The 21849-nt window shown below is 37.1% G+C and overlaps 1 protein-coding gene across 3 annotated transcripts in view; it reads left to right on the forward strand.

The window, feature by feature from the left end:
• The window catches only part of Brms1 (breast cancer metastasis-suppressor 1-like protein), a 279251-nt gene that overhangs the window by 147511 nt on the left and 109891 nt on the right, over window positions 1-21849 (forward strand). For 2 of the 3 annotated variants that reach the window (XM_090375460.1, XM_090375461.1), the window contains exon 8: window positions 20165-20195. The exons of the other annotated variant lie outside the window; for it this stretch is intronic. In XM_090375460.1, the coding sequence (XP_090231586.1) occupies window positions 20165-20195 (31 nt within the window). The remainder of the gene's footprint in view (window positions 1-20164; window positions 20196-21849) is intronic. 3 annotated transcript variants of the gene reach the window in all.

Raw genomic sequence — 21849 nt, forward strand, 5'->3', positions numbered from 1 at the left:
AAATTCCTCATGTATGAATGTACATTCAAAATGTCTGCCAGGGGCAAAGGTTGATGACGATGTAGAGCGGATATCATCTTTTAAGGGCACAAAAGGTGATATAGTTGTACACATTGGCACTAATGATATTAAGAGTAGGAGACCGGCGGAATTACTTAACAGGTCACTGTTGAAAAAAAGCCATGAATTAGGGTTGAATTTGAAATGTCTGCAATTCTGCCCAGACACGATAGGAGGGAGTATATGATGAGAGCCCTGTCGATCAATTCGGCCCTGGAAAGATTGTGCAAGGCTCAAGGGGTAGAATTTTTTTCAGCCTGGTCTGTATTTATTAACAGGAGAGACTGCTTCTACAGGGATGGGATACACTTAAATAGAAAGGGTGCAAGAATGTTTGCTGATGCTATCGAGGCAGTGTTAGGTGGGTCAGAAAACTGCTAGTTTGGGGGGGGATACAAGGACTAATAGATTAACAGTAGCCACTGACAGAGGTGAAAGTGATTCTTGCACTGCTTTTATTGGAATGAGCAGCAGCCTGGAAAATAAGATGCAGGATATTTCAGAGACTGCTGGGAATCATTGGGGTACAAGTAAACACATGGGTTGTGTTAGGGTAACTAAGAAAAAGAACAGGTGCATGTATACTTGCGTGTACACCAATGCTAGGAGTTCAGTAAATAAATTTAATGAATTTGAGATATTGCTCAAAACATCAAAGGCAGATATTGTTGGGATTTCAGAGACGTGGTGTCACACAGATATAAGGAATGCAGAACTGGAATTTGGGGAGTACAATGTCTACAGAAAGGATAGACAGGATAGGAAGGGAGGAGTGGTTATGCTATTAGTTAAGAAACACATAAAATCCAAGGAATTGAAGCCAGTCGACATCGCTGGACAGTGCAGTGTCGAGTCAGTTTGGTGTGACATAAGCATTGGGAGATCAAAATTGAGAGTAGGAGTGTGCTGTAGGCCTAATGACTCTGATGAGTATAATAAGAAACTGTACAGGGAAATAGAGTGGGCCAGTAAATCAGAGAGTCTTATAATGGGGGATTTTAATTTCCCAGATATTGACTGGAATTTGGGGGCTGGTCACTCACACACTAGCAAGGCTTTTGTGGATTTATTGGATTATTGTTTTCTACATCAGCATGTTCGGGAGGCAACTAGAGGGAGTAATACTCTTGATTTGATTATCAGTAGTGATTCTTCATGCATTAAGAATCTGCAGATAAATGAACCACTAGGTGGCAGTAATCACAGTGTGCTGAAGTGGGATTTACTCAAAGAGGTAACTACCATTAGGGGTAAAGGGAAGGGTTATTGCTTTCGTAAAGGCGACTACGATGGACTGAGACAGTATTTAAATTCTATACAGTGGGACCAACTGATGATGTTACCAACAGCAAATTCAAGATGGGAAGCATTCAAAGAACTTATCTAGGAAGCTACTAGGCTTTACATACCAACTAAGAAATATTGTTCAAGGTTTAGGCCTTAATGGATGTCAGATGAACTAATGAGACATATGGCAGAGAAGAAAAATGCATGGGATACATACAAATTAACACGTGACACAGAAGCCTATGATAGATACAAGTTGATCTGTAACCAAGTTACAAAGGCGGTTAGGCAGGCGAAGGCAGATTACGGGATATCTTTGGCAAGGAATGCAAAGAAAAACAGCAAAGAGTTCTTTACTTATGTAAACTCTAGAAGGAAGGGAATGAATCGGATTGGTCCACTTGATATCGATGGGTCAACTGTTGATGATCCTGCTCAGGTAGCTAACAAACTAAATGAATATTTTGCATCAACATTCACACATGAGGAGTTATTCAGTGAGGGGAATGCCAGAGGCATATTCAACTCTGGCAGTAAGCTAGAGAATCTTGTAATAACTGAGAGTAAAGTAGAGGAGAAATTGTTGAAAATAAACACAAGAAAGGCACCTGGGGTGGATGGGATCTATCCAGTTATATTAAAGGAGGCAGCAAAGGAAGTAAGCAAACCCTTAGCCATAATTATGAGAGCTTCCTTGGACTCAGGGGAGTACCCATGGACTGGAGATGTGCAAATGTGACCCCAATTCACAAAGGAGGATCAAAGTCTGATACAAGGAATTATAGACCTGTGAGTTTAACTTCTGTTCCCGGAAAATTAATGGAGGCACTGGTTAAAAGAATCACTGCAGGATCATCTAGACAAGACTTCAGTTATAGCTCGGACACAGCATGTTTTTGTTAAGGGGAAGTCTTGCCTGACCAATTTGACTGGATACTATGATGTAGTCACAAAAGAACTGGATGCAGGGAATAACTTTGATATTATATACTTGGATCTTAGAAAGGCTTTTGATACTGTTGCACATGGAAGACTGTTGCACAAATTGGAGCAGTGTGGCATTGAAGACAAATTGCTGCTATGGATAAAGGGGTGGTTGAGGTGGAGACGACAGAGAGTGGTAATCAATGGACACTGCTCATTGTGGACTAATGTTATTAGTGGAGTCCCTCAGGGTTCAGTATTGGGTCCATTATTGTTTTCTGTATTTATAAATGATATTGATGATGGTATATCAAGCTTAATGTCCACGTTTGCAGACGTTACGAAGGTTGGCAGGGTTGTCTAGGACTCTACTGACACTATGCTGCTGCAACAGGATCTGGAAAGGTTGAGCAGATGAGCTGAGAGGTGGCAAATGAAGTTTAACATTGACAAATGTAAAGTACTACATATGGGAAATAGCAACCCCAGAGCAACGTATCAACTCTGTGGTACTACACTGAAAGTGGTAGAGAATGAAAGGGACCTGGGGGTGGTTGTGCAGGCAGATATGAAGTTCTCTGAGTAGTGCAGATGGGCTGCAAGGGTAGCTCATGGTGTATTGTCAGTGATATATAGGAATTTTTCTATCAGGGATAAGGAGGTGATTATTTCCTTGTAGAAGGCAATGGTCAGGCCACACCTAGAGTACTGTATACAGGCCTGGAGGCCTCATTTCAAGAAGGATGTAGAGCTGCTGGAATGAGTACAGAGAAGGGCACAAGATTAGTGAATGGAACAAAGGGGTGCTCTTGTGAAGAAAGGCTTAAGTTTTGCAAATTACAGTGTCTGGAGACTAGGCATCAGCGAGGTGTATAAAGCCTTGAATGGTTTGAGCATGTTCAATGCTGATGGGATTCTTCCTCTTGCTCAGGATAATCACCTGAGAGGGCATAAATTCAAATTGAGAAAAGACAGATGTAGGATAGAGGTGCGGAAATTTTCCTTTAGCCAGCGGGTGGTTGGTTGGTGGAACAGACTTCCACCCCTTGTCGTGGAAGTTGATAGCCTAAATAAGTTTAAGGCTCAGCTGGACAGGTATTTCGAACGAACAGAGGGGTGAAGTGGAAGTGGTTTTTTTTTATTTATATATTTATTTTATTATTTTATTTTTTTTTGGCTGATGCTGCATAAGCTTGCTTTCTTGCATCAAATGCCTATGCTAATGCTATTCATTGTGGTTTGACTGAAATGTCAGTAGGATCATCAACACTTAAACCATTCATATCAAGTTTACCAGTGTGATTCACCACCTTCCTTCTAGTGTTTTCTTAAGCAAAGAAAGCTTTGCTACTTTTCTTTGCCAGAGACCTCGACCCCGTAATTTACATTACTTCTCCTTTGTAACTTGATTGCAGACTAGTTTATATCTACTGTAGGCATCTATTGCCTAATAATTTATGTTCATCCCATGCAATTTTCTTCTCTGCCGCAGTCTTATCAGATAATGTAATGTCCATTTAGGTCTAAAACTTGAAATGCACCTCTTAGTTGGTATAATAAGCCTAGTAGCTTTTATGATAACATCTCTGAATAGTTTGCATTTAAAGTTTGCTGTTAGTTACTTCATTATTTGGTTTGTTCCCCACACAGAATTTAAAAACTGTCTGAGACTGCTCTAGTCAACCTTATGAAAGCAAAATCCCTTCCCTTTATCCCTTACAGTAATGTCAGGGATAAAGGGAATCACAATATGGATGCAAATTATATGGAAAAAGAAATAATAATTGCTGGATTTCTATATGTCCAGTCTTTAAGCAAATCTCACATCGGTACACTGTCTGTGTTCACTGTCACCCTGTAGATATTTTACCTGCAGATTCTTAATACATGAACAATTGCTGTCGATAAATTAGATGAATATTGCTTCCTTTTGTTGCCTCTCTAACATGCTGGTGTAGAAACAATCATCCAATAAATCCACAACTACCATCATCATTTTTGTTTTCCAAGTGCTTATGTCACACTTCAATGACTCTACGTTACACTGGCCACCCATATCCAATCGATGCACTGCCTTAGATTTTATGTGTTTCTTAACTAAGAGCATAACCCTTCAACCATCCTTTCCTGTCTACCTTTTCTGTACACATTTCCTGTCTACCTTTTCTGTACCCATACTCAAATTCTGGATTCCTTATATCCGAGTGATACCATGTCTCTGATATCTCCACAATGTCTGCATTTGATGATTTGATCAATACTTCACATTTATTAAATTTATTCACTATGCTCCTAGCATTAGTGTACATAGAAGTATATGTGCAACTGTTTATCCTTAGTAACCCTAACATGGCAATTTTTTAATTGCATGTTCACAAGGACACTAAGCAGGTCTTGGAATCCCTGACACTTTGCTTTCCAGGCTGCTGCTTTTTCTAATAAAAGCAGTGTAAGAATCATGTTCACCTCTTGCCTACACTACTATATATCTATTAGTCTGTTTAACTCCCCCATTCTAGCAGTTTTCCAACCGACCTAACACTGCCTTGAGTGCATCAGAAAATATTCTTGCTTTCCTGTTCTATTTAAGTAAATCCCATTCCTGTAGAAAGTCTCTCCTGTTAACAATCACAAACTCCACTGATAAAATTCTATCCCGCCTTGATTGCATCAGAAAATATTCTTGCTTTCCCATTCTATTTAAGTAAATCCCATTCCTGTAGAAAGTCTCTCCTGTTAACAATCACAAACTCCACTGATAAAATTCTACCCCATGAGCCTTGCACAGTCTCTGTAGGGCCAAATAAATTGCCAAGGCTGTCATCGTGTACTCCCTGAGTTTTCCTGCTCTTAATATCATTAGTGCAAACATGAAAAGCAATACCACCTTTTGTGCCCTTGGAAGGTGATAGCTGCTGTATGCCATTGTCTGCTTTTAACCACTGATGGGTATGCCATGGTCCAATTTCACCTGTCCTTTTTACACAATATATTTCCCATTTCTCTGACAATCAAGTCATCGGCTATAGCTACTTCTTGTGAAACTAAGGATCTCCGCTGTGGAGAGGATTTTTTTATGTTGTCTTATGCTAGAGCATGGGCTGATGCATTGAGCTGGAAGGCTGGGTGATTGATGTATATATCTCTTTTAATCCTTCATGTGCATCAACCCTATTCACGAAGCCCTCATATAACCTCATCACAACACAGAGTTTATGCTTATCTGCCTCATACTCTTTGCAATCGACACAAAATGAGCACAAGTAACACACACAACTTAATCCTGATTTATAGGAAAGCTGCCTTCTAAAGTTCTTCCCTGAATCAAAACATTCCTGTTACTTTGAGCCCTTCTTTGCTGCTCTAGTCTAAGGCGTGAGGTTAGTTTAAATTTAATTTAAAACAACACATGAAACTAAGAGATCAAAAAGAATTATGCTATGCTAATTTCTCTTATTTAACATAAGTAGAAACTACACTCTTTTAGATTGTTACATACTACATGTCAGTCATGTTATTAAAATACATTTGCATTATTGCTATAATAAATTATAGTTCATAGGCCTCTCCTGATTCTGATTACACTGCTACAAAACTACACAAAAACCTCCAAGTATCATCTATATCAGGGGTGGCCAACTTAATTTGTGATGCGATCTACTTTTTTCCTTCAAAATGTGCCGTGATCTACCATCTCAAGAATTGCATTGCAAATGGGTAAAAAGTTAATCAACACATTGAAAAATGTTGTTTGTAAATTTTAAAATTAAATACAATTCAGAATTCTTATTTTAAAATCATACATATTTAAATTTTAAATTTATGTGAAGTTTGTTTCATCTGCCATTCAAAATCGGGGATAAACTGTGGCCAACTGTAAAGAATCTTCTGTGCAAGTCTGTAAGAGTAGAGCGATTTTTCGTCTTTGATTGTTTCAAATAAAAAAAGGTCGATTCACATAGATATGTGGAACCAAAACAGGAATTTAAAAGTTCACTGCATTTTTTTACATTTGGGTACTTTTCTCGGCAAGCATATTCCAAAAGTCTTTTTCTGATGATCTGGCTTTTAAGAAGATATCGTTTCGCAATGTAATATTTTCTCCATATGGTAAATCTCAGTGATTTTTTTCTGCAATTTGTTTCGTATCCAAGTCGACATTAAATGGATAAAAAACATATTGAACAATGTCTTCGATTGTTTTAAAATCACTGAATCTGGTTTCAAAATCATCCACTGTCCACAACTTTCTCAATTTCAGAAACATATTTCTCACTATTAAATTCAAGAACAAAGCTGAGTTAGGCTCAATTACAATTCATTTTTGCAAATGATCTTGCATATTTGCAAAATGATCGTGTTTTTTTTTTTTTTTTTTAAGTTCCTTAGCCATTGCCAAAAATTGATATTTATATGCAGAAATATTAATAATCATGTCACCCACATTTTTATTTATTCCTTGTAATTCCAAATTCAGATCGCACAACCACTGTTTCTTGTAGTTGCTGATAATCATCAGCAGCTACAAGATAGAGAGCCTTTGATCAACAAATTTCAAAATCTCTGTAGAAACTTACTCCGACTCAGCCACCTCACATATGTGTGTAATATCAGATCTGGTTCGTCTTCATCAAGTTGCATTTTGAAAATTCTCCTTTGAAGAGATTGTTCTCTGATGGAATTCACGATTTTGAAAGCTATGTATGACCATAACACTTTTAGTATTTAATCTTTTGCTGGCTAACACTTGTTGGTGGATGATACAGTGGTAACTCAAAAAATCTGGGAATTCATTATCCTTTTGGCACAATGCGATGAATCCGTTAAGATGCGTTAAATAAATCAAGACCTCTAGTTCTTTCTTTTAAAGAAAACATATCCAGCAGTTCTTCTCTAGTGGCAGAATCATCGAAAACCATATGAATAAAAACGTGCAATTGAGCTGTATCATTGATATCTGTAGATTCATCCAGTTGTAAAGAAAAGGACAAACAATTAGTAATATGATCAAGCAATTATAAAAATCACATTTTTACTCGTTTTTTCGATGCGTTGCATCACAGTATTTTGAGATAACTGCAGATCTTGAAGAGCACTTTTAATTTCATTTTTGTTCTTAAAATTTCCAAAAAGGCATCTTTGATGAATTGACCATCAGAAAATGGTTTGCGTATTTTTTTGCAAGAAGATGACTCACTTTAAATGATGCTACAGTTACTGCTTTAGATTGTAAATTAGGTGTCATGAAGAAATTTTGTTGTGCGAATAATCTGGATATAAGTTCTTTTAATTTATTTTTCTAAGGTCACTGTTACGCGGAAAATCCGATTGGTATTTACCATGGAGTGTGTTGAAGTACCTTTCTAAATATTTCCTTTTTTGGGTATAGCCAAGGAAGCATTGCAAATCAAACAATATTTTTCCTTTATCATTACAAAAACGTATTCTAGTTCCCTAGAATACGTTCTAAGCCTGATATACCTTCATCAATATCATTAATAAATACAGAAAGCAACAATGGACCCAACACTGAACCTGAGGACTCCACTAATAACATTAGTCCACGAAGAGCAGTGTCCATTGATTACCACGCTCTGTCTTCTCCCACTCAACCATCCCTCTATCCATCATAGTGTTTTGCCCTTAATGCCATACTGCTCCAATTTGTACAGTAGTCTTCCATATGCAACAGTATCAAAAGCTTTCCTAAGATCCAAGTGTATGATATCAAAATTATTTTTTTACATTCAGTTCCTTTGTGACCACATCATAGTATCCAATTAGATTGGCCAGACAAAACTTCCCCTTAACATACCCATGCTGTGTCTGATCTATAACCGAAGTGTTGTCTAGGTGATCCTACAGTGCTTCTTTAACCAGTACCTCCATTAATTTCCCAGGAACAGAACTTAAACTAATGGGTCTATAATTCCTTGTGTCACAATTTGATCCTCCTTTGTGAATTTGGAGTCACATTTGCACATCTCCAGTCCACGAGTACCACACCTGAGTCCAAGCAAGATCTCATAATTATGGCTAAGGGTTTGCTTATTTCCTTTGCCCCCTCCTTTAATATAACTGGATAGTTCCCATCCATCTCAGGTGCCTTTTTTATGCTTATCTTCAACAATTTTACCTCCACTTTGCTCTCATTTATTAAAAAGTCATTTAACTCACTACTATAGTGTAATGCACTTCTGACATTTCCCTCCCTGAATAACTTCTCATGTGTAAATGTTGATGCAAAATACTCATACAGTTTGTTAGCTACCTGAGCAGGTTGATCAACAGGCAAATCATTCATATCAAGTGGACCAATCTTAGTCATCAAATCAAAGAGTTGTTTACATAAGTAAACAACTCTTTGCTGTTTTTCTTTGCATCTTTGACCAAAGATTTATCATAATCTGCCTTTGCCTGTCTAGCCTCCTTTGTGACTTGATTACAGACCAGCTTATATATTTTATAGGCTTCTTTGTCACCTGTTAATTTATATGTGTCCCGTGCATTTTTCTTCTCTGCCACATGTCTCATTAGTTCATATGATATCCATTTAGGCCTAAACTTTGAACAATATTTCTTGGTTGGTATGAAAAGCCTAGTAGCTTCCAAGATTAATTCTTTGAATGTGTCCCATTTTGAATTTGCTGTTGATAACATCATCAGTTGGTCCCACTGTATAGACTTTAAAAACTGTCTAAGACCTCTGTAGTCATCTTTACGAAAGCAAAAACCCTTCCCTTTACCCCTGATGGTAGTTATCTGTTTGAGTAAATCCCACATCAGCACACTGTGATCACTGCCATCTAGTGGCTCCTTTATCTGCAGATTCTTAATGCATTAAGAATCACTACTGATAATTTGATCAAGAGTATTACTCCATATGGTTGCCTCCTGAACAATTCTGCTGTAGAAAACAATCATCCAATAAATCTACAAAAGTCTTGCTAGTGTGTGAATGACCAACCCACAAGTTCCAGTCAATATCTGGGAAATTAAAATCCCCCATTATAAGACAATCTGATTTACTGGCCTACTCTGTTTGTCTGTACAGTTGTCCATTATACTCATCAGAGTCTTTAGACCTATAACAATACTCCTACTCTCAAATTTGCTTAACCAGTGTCACACCAAACTGACTCAACACTGCACTGTCCACACATGTCAACTGCATGCACTTCTTTAGATTTTGCGTGTTTCTTAACTAATAGCATAACCCCTCCTCCCTTCCTATCCCATCTATCCTTCCTGTACACACTGTTCTCCCCAAATTCCAATTCTGCATTCCTTATATCTGTGTGACATCATGTTTCTGATATCTCGACAATATCTGTCTTTGATGTTTTGACCAGCACCTCAAATTCATCAAATTTATTTACTTCACTCCTAGCATTTGTGTAAGTATACATGCACCTTTCTTATTCTTAGTTACTCTAACACAGCCCATGTATTTACTTGTTCCACAATAATTCCCAGCAGTCTCTGAAATCGCTGGCACCTTGTTTTCCAAGCTGCTGCTGCTCATTCCAATAGAAGCAGTGCAAGAATCACTTTCACCTCTGCCAGTGGCTACTGTTAATCCATTAGACCATGTATCCCCACAAAGCTAGTAATTTTCTGATCCACCTAACACTGGCTCGATAGCATCAGCAAATATTCTTGTTTCCACTGAACAGAATTTAAAAACTGTTTGTGACCAGTGTAGTGAAGTCTTCTTTTGAAAGCAAAATTCGCAAAATTCTTTCTCTCTCTCTTCCTATATCATTAGTTATATCTTAAGTAGATTCGATTCCACATCAATATATTATGGCCATGGCCATTTAGTGGTTCCTTTATTTGGCTACTTTTAATTCTTGAAGAGTAGCTGTAATAATTGGATCCAGACTAGTGCTTTCTCTTGTTGTCTCTCAAACATGAAGGTTGTCCTCTAAGTGGGACAGCTTCCATTCTTACCAGAATGGTTACTTTTGTTTCATTCCTTCACCGAAAAAGCCGTGAAAGGTAAAAAAATTTAAAGGTGTAGAATAATTAAGCAAAATGTAATGTAGAAGATTTTGATTATTCTGAAACTTGTGTTTCATAGATGATTAGTAGTAGCAGGATTGGCAGAATAAGTGCTGAAGAAGTGAATTTTGAAAGTGTATTAATCTTGCTCCTCTAAGTACAATATCTGAGTCTTCATGGATTCAGCATTGATACTTTTTAAAATCAGCCCTTTTTATAAGTTATATTTAGCCCCCCCCATCTCTTCTATGATGCAGTTTGATTCATATCTTTTGAGCTAATAATGGGCATCATGGCGAGATCCAATCTACCTTACATTTCAAAGGTACAGCTCTAAAATGGTGTGCACAGACTGGCCGCTAGACAGTCCACTGGATTGAACCTGTAGGTAACTGTCTAGGAGTCATCTGGATTAGCTAGTGTATAATTTCACTATTTCTGCAGTGCCAGATAGTTGCGGCGGATAGGGGAAATCCTGGAGCCCGCAGAAAATAATAAGTGCCAGATAGTTGTCCATTGGTATTAATATTTCTGCTGTGCCTGAACAGTGTTGGTATTGCACTGTCTCCAATGGACAACCTGTTTGGGCAGAAAGAACTAGATAGTACTAAGTACTACCTGGCCAGGATATACGTGCCTAGGAATGGGCACGAGGTAACAGATGACCAGGTGTTGCTTTCAACCTCCTTTGGGGGCAACAAAGAGGTCTGTAAACAGCCGTATTGTTCTTTAGCACAGTTTTTAAAGGTGGAGTTTGGCTAATGCCTAGGAGTCACCCAAAACATGTTACAAATATTTACATATATTCATACATATTGCTTTTCATAGTTTGTAAGTGAAGCTTTATAATTAGAAAGAATTTATTACACAGAATCAGATGATTGTAAATAGAAATGTTTGTATCTATGTATATTTGTTTATATGTAAATAAATGTAATGTAATGTAATGTGCCAGATAGTGATTGGAGGGAATTTGTGTATATGGGGGCATTGTCAAGGAGCTGAGTGTATTCTTGCTGTATGTGTGCCATATCCAAAAATTTCATTACTTCATGAACAACATATCCTCCCAACCTTTTATTACTACTAAAACATAATGAATAGTCAAACTAATAGAATTAGCATTAGCAGAGGCATATGATGCAAGAAAGCAAGCTTATACAGCATAAGCAAAAAAAAAAACAACTCCATTTCACCCATCCATTTGCTCCAAAAATTTGTCCACTTCTTCCTTAAATTTATTTAAGCTATCAACTTCCACAATGACAGATGGAAGTTTTTTTCTGCAATCAACTACCCACTGTCTAAAGACAAATTTCTGCATATCTTTTCGATAACTGTCTTTCCTCAATTTGAGTTTAGGCCCTCTCAGGTTTGTAATCTGAGCAAGAGGAAGAATCCCATCAGCATTAAGCCTGTTCAATCCATTCAAGGCCTTATACACTTCAATCAGATTACCTCGCAGAGTAACAGGCTTGTATAATCAATATAAAAAAAAATTAATACAATTGAACTTCATCACCTAATAAAATCAGGCATTAATACGAACTACTATTGCAAGATACCAGACTTGAAAATGCAAAACTATGAGAGATGCATTAGGGCCACAGAAGTTGATGTGCCAACAACTAACAAACAACAACAACCTCGCAGGTGCCTAGCTCCAGACGCTGGAATTTGCAGAACTTAAGCCTTTGTAAGAACACCCCTTTGTTCCCCTTCTCTGCACCTGTTTCAGCAACTCTACATCCTTCCTAAAATGAAGCCTCCAGATCTGTATGCAGTACTCAAAGTGTGGCCTGACCATTGCCTTATACAAGGGGATAATCACCTCCTTATCCCTGCTAGTAAAATTCCTGGATATCCTTGACAACACCCCATGACCTGCTCTGGCAGCCTGTTTGCACTACTCAGAAAACTTCATATCTGACTGAACAATTATCCCCAGCTCTTTTTCATTCTCCACTACGCTGAGTGTAGTACCACATGGTTGGTATATTTCTCAGGGTTCATATTGCTTTTCATAGTTTGATCTTTTCATCTACCCAACTTTTCTAGATCTTGTTACAGCAGCATACTGTCATTAACAACCCTTCCAACCTTTGTGTCATCTGCAAACTTCCCATTTAAAATTTGCTATTGGTAACATCATCAGTTGGTCCCACTGTATAGAATTTAAAAAATCTCTCAGACCACTGTAGTCACCTTTACAAAAGCAAAAACTCTTTGCTTTACCCCTAATGGTAGTTACATCTTTAAGTAAATCTCACATCAGTAAACTGATCACTGTCACCTAGTGGTTCCTTTATCTGTAAATTCTTAATGCATGAATAAACACTGCTGATAATTAGATCAAGATTATTACTCCCCCTGATTGCCTCTTGAACATGCTTCTGCTGTAGAAAACAGTTGTCCAATAAATCCTCAAAAGCCTTGCTAGTGTGCGAGTGACTAACTCACAAGTTCAAGTCAATATCTGGGAAGTTAAAATCCTCCATTATAAGACATTCTGATTTACTGACCCTCTCTATTTCTCTGTATAGTTGTTCATTGTACTCATCAGAGTCATTTGTCCTATAACACTTTCTTGCCCTCTTTTTTTGCCTGTCCACCAATGTCGACTGGATGCATTGCCTTAGATTTTATGTATTTCTTAACTAACAGCATAACCCCTCCTTCCTTCCTATCCTTTCTGTATGCATTGTACCCCCCAAATTCCAATCCTTATATCTGTGATATCCGAACAATATCCACCTTTTATGTCTTGACTGGCACTTCAAATTCATCAGATTTATTTACTATACTCCTAGCATTGGTGTACATGTAAGCATACATGCACCTGTTCTTATTCTTAGTTACTCTAACACAGCCCTTGTATTTACTTGTTTAATGATAAATCCCAGCAGTTCCTGAAATCCCCAGCAAATTGCTTTCCGGGCTGCTGCTCATTCCAATAGCAGCAGTGCAAGAATAACTTGCACCTCTGCCTGTGGCTACTGTTAATCTATTAGTCTGTGAATCTCTACCAAGATAGCAGTTTTTTGACCCACCTAACATTGCTGCGATAGCATCCTTTCTATTTAAGTGTATTCCATCCCTGTAGAAGCAATTTCTCCTGTTAACAAGCATAGACCAGGCTGAGAAAAATTCTACCCCATGAGTCTTGCACAGTATCTCCTGGCACCAATTGATTGACAAGGCTCTCATCACATACTGTCTCCTGTCATGTCTGGGCAGAATTGCAGACACATCCAAATTTAACCCTAACTCGTAACTTTTTTCAGCATTGACCTGTACCTGTTAAGTACTGAGCCAATCACAATGAGTTAATTAGTGCCAATGACAAGGCTGTTATCACATACTTTCTCCTGTCATGTCTGGGCAGAATTGCAGACACACTCAAATGTAACCCTAACTCACGACTTTTCAGCATTGTACCTGTTAAGTAAGTCTGCAGATCTCCTACTCTAACACAGCTAACTTCTCTAACAAAGAGAAGAAGAGAAGATTTCTATTCTTCCTTTGTTGGATTACTGTTTTGAAAGTCTTCCTTAATGTCATAAGTGCCAATGTGTACAACAATATCATCTTTTGTGCCCTTAAAAGATGATATCTGCTCTACAATGTCATCAAATTTTTCCCCTGGCATGCATATCCTGGTCCCAGTCCACCTATCCTTTTTGTCCAGTATATTTCCCATTTCCCTGACAATTGAGTCACCGACAATTACTAGCTCCTGTGGGACCAGTGCATTTTGCCCTGGAGATTGCAGCTGTGTTGCCTGATGCACAAGAGTGAGCTCTGGCGTTGAGTTGGGCAGCCGAGAGCTTGATGGGCCCCTCAGTTTAATTCCTTTTAGGGTATCTACTCTACACCTCAAACCCTCATACACGACCATCAGCTGAGTTGGTGGCTAATTTCTTGAAATCCTCCTTGGCTAGATCATGTCCTGTTCCAGAAAGGTCTGCAAAAATTTCACATTTTGCATAATTTTTTAGGCTGATGTGCTGGAGAATCATCCTCTTTGGTTTTCCCCCAAGCCACAGCACTCCCACTACTTTGTGCATGTTGCTTTGCTGCTCTAGTCTGGCGTGTAATTTCCTTTTAAATACAATTTAATTAACAGTGAAAATTAATAAGATTTATAAATTAAAATTGACAATAATATACTAAGCTAACAGATTCCTAATACAGTGCTATGTATTACGCTATCTAGTTTTACATTGTACCTTATGCTGTCGAGTTTGAGGTATATGTTACGCTATTCTGTATCAATCTAATATATCACAACAATGGCGGCAAGTTTCAAATGGTACAAGGTTTTATGGATACTAGTAACCCACAAAATCTGTATCTAAATTCAAAATTAACTAAGTAGCATGATTAGGACTATAAAGCTACTTCTAAAAAATAAATTAATATGCCAAATAAGTCAATAGAACAGAAAAAATTTAACAAAACTTATCCGTTTGATAGAGCTGTAAAATTATCTCGCACACGTCAATATCCTCGTTCCAAAAAAAAAAATAAATAAAATAAAATAAATAAAGCACAAACTTATCTGCGAAAAGACTTAAACCTCCCAAATACCACCTTGTTCATTTCACAAATATATGTGGTCTCATTTCCAATCTCGATGTCCATTTCCACTTGCCAAGCCATACTTACTTTTTTCTGACAGAATCTCAATTATCAGTTGATTCAACCACTGCTCGTATCAGTTGTCCTAATTATTTGCTGTAAGATTCCTTTCACTTCAAAGGTGGTACTAGTGCATATATCCACTCCAGGTCCCTCTCAGAGACTTAATAATTTGAAATCTCCTCCTTTCGATCTTCTCTGGCTTAAAATTTATCTTCTACATTCTGTCAAATTCATTTGTCACCTCTGTCATTCTCCCAACTCCACTAATCACTTGGAACTCTTTGACTTCCTCTTTGAAACTTGACTTTCTCCAGTCCAACTTTCCTAACAGTGAGGTAATTTGCATTGGTGATTTTAATGTTCAAACTTCAGCTGGCTTCTTTGTTTGTTACATGGACCCAGCTGTTTGAAATCCTGAGGCTTTTGCAATTACTAATGACTGCATACAATTTTGTGGTTAGATACAATTCTAACCACAAAATAATACCCTTGATCTTTTTCTCACAAAAAACCCTTCCATGTACATGGTCCTCAGATCACAACTTAGTGGTGGCCTTTTCTACAATGGAGCCTTTCTCTTATGGCCATTCTCAGCCTCATTTTGTTTGTTATTACAATAATGCAAAATGGGATGACCTGCGAGATTCCTATTCTTCTCTTTTCCTTTGTTGGATTACTGTTTTGAAAGTCTTCCTTAAAATCTCATCCTTTATCTAAACCTTGGTTTTCCAATAAATGTGCTAAGGCTGTTCAAGATGAGAATGTTGCATATTGTAATTTGTTTGCATGCAAATCTCATTCATTTTCTGCATTCACCAAAGCTTGCAACAATTGTAAAACAGTTATTAATCAGTCCAGGCTATATTTTATTTATTATTAGCAGTAGGATGATGCAAGAGAGCAAGCTTATAAAGCATCAGAAAAAAAAAAAAAAAAAAACCCCGCCCACATCATCTGTCCATTCCCTCTAATAATTTGTCTTGTTCTTCCTTGAATTTATTTAAACTACCCACTTTCACAACAACAGATCAAACTTGTTTCAATAATCATCCACCTGCCGGCTGAAGGCAAAGTCAACACATCTATTGATCCTGCAACCAGTCTTTCTCAGTTTGAATTTATGCCCCTCGTGTGCAGTCTGAGCAAGAGGAAGAATGCCATCAGCATTGAGCTTGCTCAGGCTAAAGGTAGAAAACTTACTTCTTGTTCAAACGGTAGTCGATCATTGTGCTCTCTTACCAAAGCTTGTTACAACTTTTGCCCATCAGTACTCCCAGCTCTGTTAAAATCTGATGGTTCTATTGCCACCTCTGCTCAAGATAAAGCTGACTTTTTTGAATCTTACTTTTCTTTTAACTTATAAAGAAGTATAAGCATCTTGTATTGAAAATCATGGTAAACCACTTTCTACCATTCCCAGTATATTGCTCTTCAATGCTTCCCGTGGTCTTCCATCAAAAGGATGAAAGAATTTTGAAAAAATCTTGATGCCAAGGAAGTTGGTATTTCCCCATTTATTCTCAAAACCTGTGCTTCTGAGCTTCATTTTACATTTTCTTATTCCACTGGTGTTTTTCCTTTTTCTAAAAAATTTGCTCATATTCAGCCAGTTCCTAAAAAGGGTAACAAATCCCTCCCATTCAGTTATCATCCCATTGCACTTACTCTTTGTAAAGTAATGGAAAAATGCATCTACTACCAACAATTAAACTGTCCAAATTGTAACCTTTCATCCATGTGATCTGTGGGAACCTTCCCTCTGATCAGTGATTGCCCATATGGATTCTGTCATTGTCGATCCACTGGTGATATACTAGCTATATATACACACCCATCTGTTGACAAATTCAGTGGAAAAGTTTAGTGAAGTTCAAGCAGCTACTCTTGACATTTCATAGGCTATTGATTATGTTTGGCATAAAGGTCTTCTAAATAAACTTTCATATTATGAATTGCGGCTTGTTTTCAGTAATGGAGTATCCAGTTTTCTCTTTGACTGCTCACTGCAGGTGATGATAGATGGCTTTCTGTCTTCCAACTTCTCCACTAACCCTTGTCTTCCCCAAGGTTCAGTTCTTTTTTCCACTCTTTTCTTCTTGTATATTTGTGATCTTCTATTGACTGGAAATCCTATCCATAGTTTATCTGATGATAGTACAGTGCATTCCACTTTCAAGTTTAAGAAACCTTGTCCTGCACAAACAGCTTCAAATATCCATTATGAATTCGTTAAATTCTGAGCTCTAGGTAATTCTCCAATGGAGTAAAGTTAACTTAGTTAATTTCAATCTTTCTAAAACTGAGTCCTCTCTTATATCTTGCAAAAAGGATGCTTGTGCTCCTGTACTTATCGTCGGTGATGCTCAGATTTCTAGACAACAACACACCTCTGTTAGGGATTACCCTGACTTCTAATCTCTCTCTCTCTCTCTCTCTCTCTCTCTCTCTCTCTCTCTCTCTCTCTCTCTCTCTCTCTCTCTCTCTCTCTCTCTCTCTCCATGAGCACATCACAAAAATTGCTTTCTGTATATCTAAAATTATGTTTTTGTTTTCAGCATTAGTTTTCTTACAAACAGTGAATCATTCTGCACAAATCTCAAATCTGCCCTACTATGAAATATTGTTCTGCATCTGGTGCCTTCCCCCTATAATCTCTCTCAGGCTTTTAGACTCCATTCAAAAGAGGACAGTCAAGTTAATTTTTGTCCTATCTCTTACAAATTCTCTCCACTCTCTGTCTCAAAGAGATTCTTTCTGCTGCACTTTTCTGTAGATGCATCCATTGGCACTGTTCTTCTGAATGGGCTTCTGTATTCCCACTCTCTCTTCCAACCAACCTGAACATGTGCCACAACCAGCCAGCATCTTTTTCCTCTCTAATTCACAGAAACAACTTTTCTTCTTCCTCATTTATTCTTTCCACTTTTGTTTTCTGGAACAATTTCCCTTCACGTGTATTTCCTGAAAATTACAATTTACAGAAATTCCAGTCTAATGTCAACAAGTATCTTCTTTCATCTTCTCAGCCTTCAACCCACACACACACACAGTACTAAATACTACAGATTCTAATACTTTTTGTATTTGAGAGTTTTTCCTAAAAAAATATATGCATGTGGGTCTACTAAAAGAAGTATAAGCATCTTGCATAGTTATTTTCCAAAATAACTATGTAAGATGCTTCATTTTCTTCACTATTTTGGTGAAGAAAATGAAAGGTGAGCAATCCAACAGTTTTTCATCTTTACTTCAAAACCAAATGTTCTTTCATTGCAGCTCAGAGGGTTTATCATAATGAGCTTGGTGTTAATTTTGGTATATCATTTGGAGGTGTTTTTTTTTAAAGATTTTAGAAGTACAGAATGCCAAGTGTTAAACTAGAATCAGGCAGGCCATTCCCCCAGAGCTTGTGTTTCAAGAAGTGTTCAGAAATCAACCAAGAGACGTTTAATACAGTTTTAAATTGCTAAAAGGGCTATGAAGAATGATGTGCTATTGTAATAGAGCATACAGATCATAAATGAAATGCTTTCAACTATTATGGATATGTTCTCAGAAGGCACTTAAAAGAGGTATTAGAAGTGCCATGTAAAATGTGTCTTGGTTGATTTCTGTGGAATCAAAACACTAGTGCTACTCAGTGTTTTCTTGTGTTCTTCCAGAATGTTATCTATCCTGTATATGGTTAATCACTAACTCTTCTGTCTTTCTGAAACCTTGAAACTCAGTCCTGGGTAGTATGTTCAGAAAGGGAAGCATTAACATCAGATTTGCTCCACTTTATGCTACAGTGATGAATTGGGAGTGAAACTCATTGGACTGCTCATCATAATTCTAATTACAGGTAACTCTTGTATAACACGGTAGTTTGGTTCCTACAAAATCTCGTGTAATGCGAAACTGTGTTATACGGGACTAAGAACCAGTAAAAAAGGGGAGTTATGTTCCAAAAGCTAACAAAAATATGGCTTTTTTTTTTTACAACTATTGGAAACTTAATTTTTACAGTAGTAATAACTTATTATTTTAACTTTATTTTTATAATAGTAGTAATTTAAATAGTAATAACTGAACAAACGTCTTACCTTACAAACTGGGATACATTATATATCAGATATTGTACATTCATTTAATTTTCTTCCTCTTCATCGCTGCTAAGCACAATCTCTTCTGCAGCATCTAGATTTCGTGTACCTTGTGCTCCCTTTAAAAGTCATGAACTGCGCCCCGCCCTTCGAAGTCAATTATTTTTTATGGTCTCAAACAAGCACAGGTTCAATAGCACAAAACCTGACCCAGGGATCTCCCAACAAAATACAGTGGAACCCCCCCTCTCCGCTTTAAATGATACATGAACATCGGAAGAATATTTTTCAGTTTAGCAAAATAAAAATAAATTTAAGCTTACATACATAGCTTAATTAATATGTACTGTAATTAATATGTACATACAAATTGATATTTTTGTTCACTGACTTTTTTTTTTTAAATTTACTGCTTTGAAATTTTTTTAAAATTTAAAACAGTAAAAATGATAATCAGTTAATAACAAAGAACACAGCACGCACAAGTTGCAACAAACACGATATGGTGTAAGGAGTTTCTGAAAATTTATTTATGTTTTTTATATGATTGAATATTTCATGGGAAGGGAAACACATTTCATCATAATAACATGAAAACCCACACAATTCCAGCTGTCAGTACTATAGCAAATGCAAGAAGATCGAGTTTACTACCTGATTATAATTGATTGCACTAACAAAAAAAGACCAATAAACCGGAAACTGCAAATTGTTTTTATTGTTTTATGGTAGTGACCTCCAGAAATGTGCTTTAGAAAAATATCACGAAGGCGATAATAACTAGCGAGTCAGCAGCAGAGATTCACATAAAGGAATGGAAACATTGAAAATGACATCTAACAGAATAGCAGGGTTTTCCCATCACAAAAGCTCAAAAATACCTTCTTATGCGAGATTTCCAGCAATTCTCAAACCGTGTCAGAGAGAAACTTTGTTGTAGAAGTACTGTTGTGTGGGGATTGTCGCAATTTATCAGTGTGTTAGAGCGAAACCGTGTTATACGGGGGTTGCCTGTATTTAAAAATATATAAACCCATTAAATCTCTACACTTCTTTTGGCAGATCTCTCTCTCACACTATAAGATTTTCCTAATTTCATTTTTCATTAAATTTTGTATTTATCTGAAAACTGATATTTATACTGAAAATGGATTTTGCAGGCTTTAAAATCAACTAAACAGAAAAGTGATCGTAAGTATTTTATTATTTGTTAATCCAGTAACTCTCAAATTGGGGAACCATATTGTATTTTTTTTTTTTTTTTCCAATATTTATTTTTGAATTTCATTAGTGATATATCAGTGAAAAGATTTACCACATAGTATAATGGACACTTAGAGAATAGTTCAGTGTTTACAATATTTATAATAACATGATTTCAACTGAACTTCATTAAAATATTTCATAATCCCATCGATAAATAATATATTCATACATACAAAATAAAAAATAAGCAAATTTTTATGTTTTATATATTGTACTAATTTTAATGAGTACATTATATGTAATGGCTATGCTGCATAGCTCACAGTACAAAAAGCTGAACAGCTTCATATACTAGAGCAGTGGTAATTTGCATCTGGTAGTGCAAGTCAAAATGATAAAGTAGCAGTTATGGGATGTAGTAAAAATATTACAGTTTCAAAAGTAGCAGTTATGGAAACAACATGTCTTGTCAGTTGCTCATGGTCAACTGTGGTGAAGGTGTACAAAGAATGATGTCGAACAGATCAAACTGCTTCCCACTGACAGAACTGTAAAGGATTACGCAAGGTGGATGTTCGTGCTAAGGGAAGGGTGCAGCACATTGTACAGGATCAATGGAGGTTGAGCCTGTACAATGTGGCAGTTGTACCAGTGTGATAGTTGAAATCGCAGTACAGTATGAGGAATGCAAGAACAATATCCCAAATGATGATGCACCACACACTCGATTGTATGGGATTTCCCAGCAGACAACCCAAGAGGCACTCTCTCCTCATTGCTGATCATCATCAACGGTGAATGCTCTGGTGTCAACAACATGCTGGTTGGATACTAGGTGACTGGAAATGAGTATGCTGGTTGAATTAGTCCAAATACTTGGTGTAGCGTTCTGACGAATGCCTTCACTTGGGGTGCCAGCAACACTAGTCCATGGACCCTTTGTGCATGGTGGTCCCCACTATCCAGGCAGGTGGCAGTGGTTACTTAATATGGGCATGTTTTGTTGACAAGAATTAAGACCCCTGGTGTGTATGGACCAACGTTTCACTGGTGCAGGGTTTGTTCTTTTGCATGCCACTGGAGCGAGGGAACCATAACACATTGGTTATAAACACCATCCTCTGCACACCAACTTGCATTGTTGGTTATGAACACTGTCTCCTCCACACACTGACATGTATTTATATATAACTGTTACTGATTAGATTATTTTTGATGTTTTCAAATCTAACAACTTTAAAGATGGGAAAAGGTACCAGAGTTCAATGATTTTCTAATGCCTTTTGCAGAAAGGCATTATGAAATCATTGGATTCTGGTGAACTGAATATGGATCAAAAAACAAAGCTTACAACTACTGTTTTTTATTTTCTATATATTCATTTGTGCTGTTTGATCTGTGGGTGCAGAGGGATTCTATTTCTTGTGTATTTATTACTTTCTAGTTTACAAAGCAACATAACTTCTTCTTGTATATTTTAACATCCTCTCTGGCTTTCTAAGTTCAGATAACGGTTTGCTTATCACAGATATCCGAAATATTTATTTATTTATATATTGATTTAATCAGGTAAAGAAAAGTTACATCCACCCCTATAGACAGCAATCAAATGCTAGGAGGGTAAACACAACTATAAAAA

The sequence above is a fragment of the Mastigoproctus giganteus genome, chromosome 6 (genome assembly GCF_048544385.1).
Source record: "Mastigoproctus giganteus isolate SK-2022 chromosome 6, ASM4854438v1, whole genome shotgun sequence".
Classification (NCBI taxonomy): Eukaryota; Metazoa; Arthropoda; class Arachnida; order Uropygi; family Thelyphonidae; genus Mastigoproctus; species Mastigoproctus giganteus.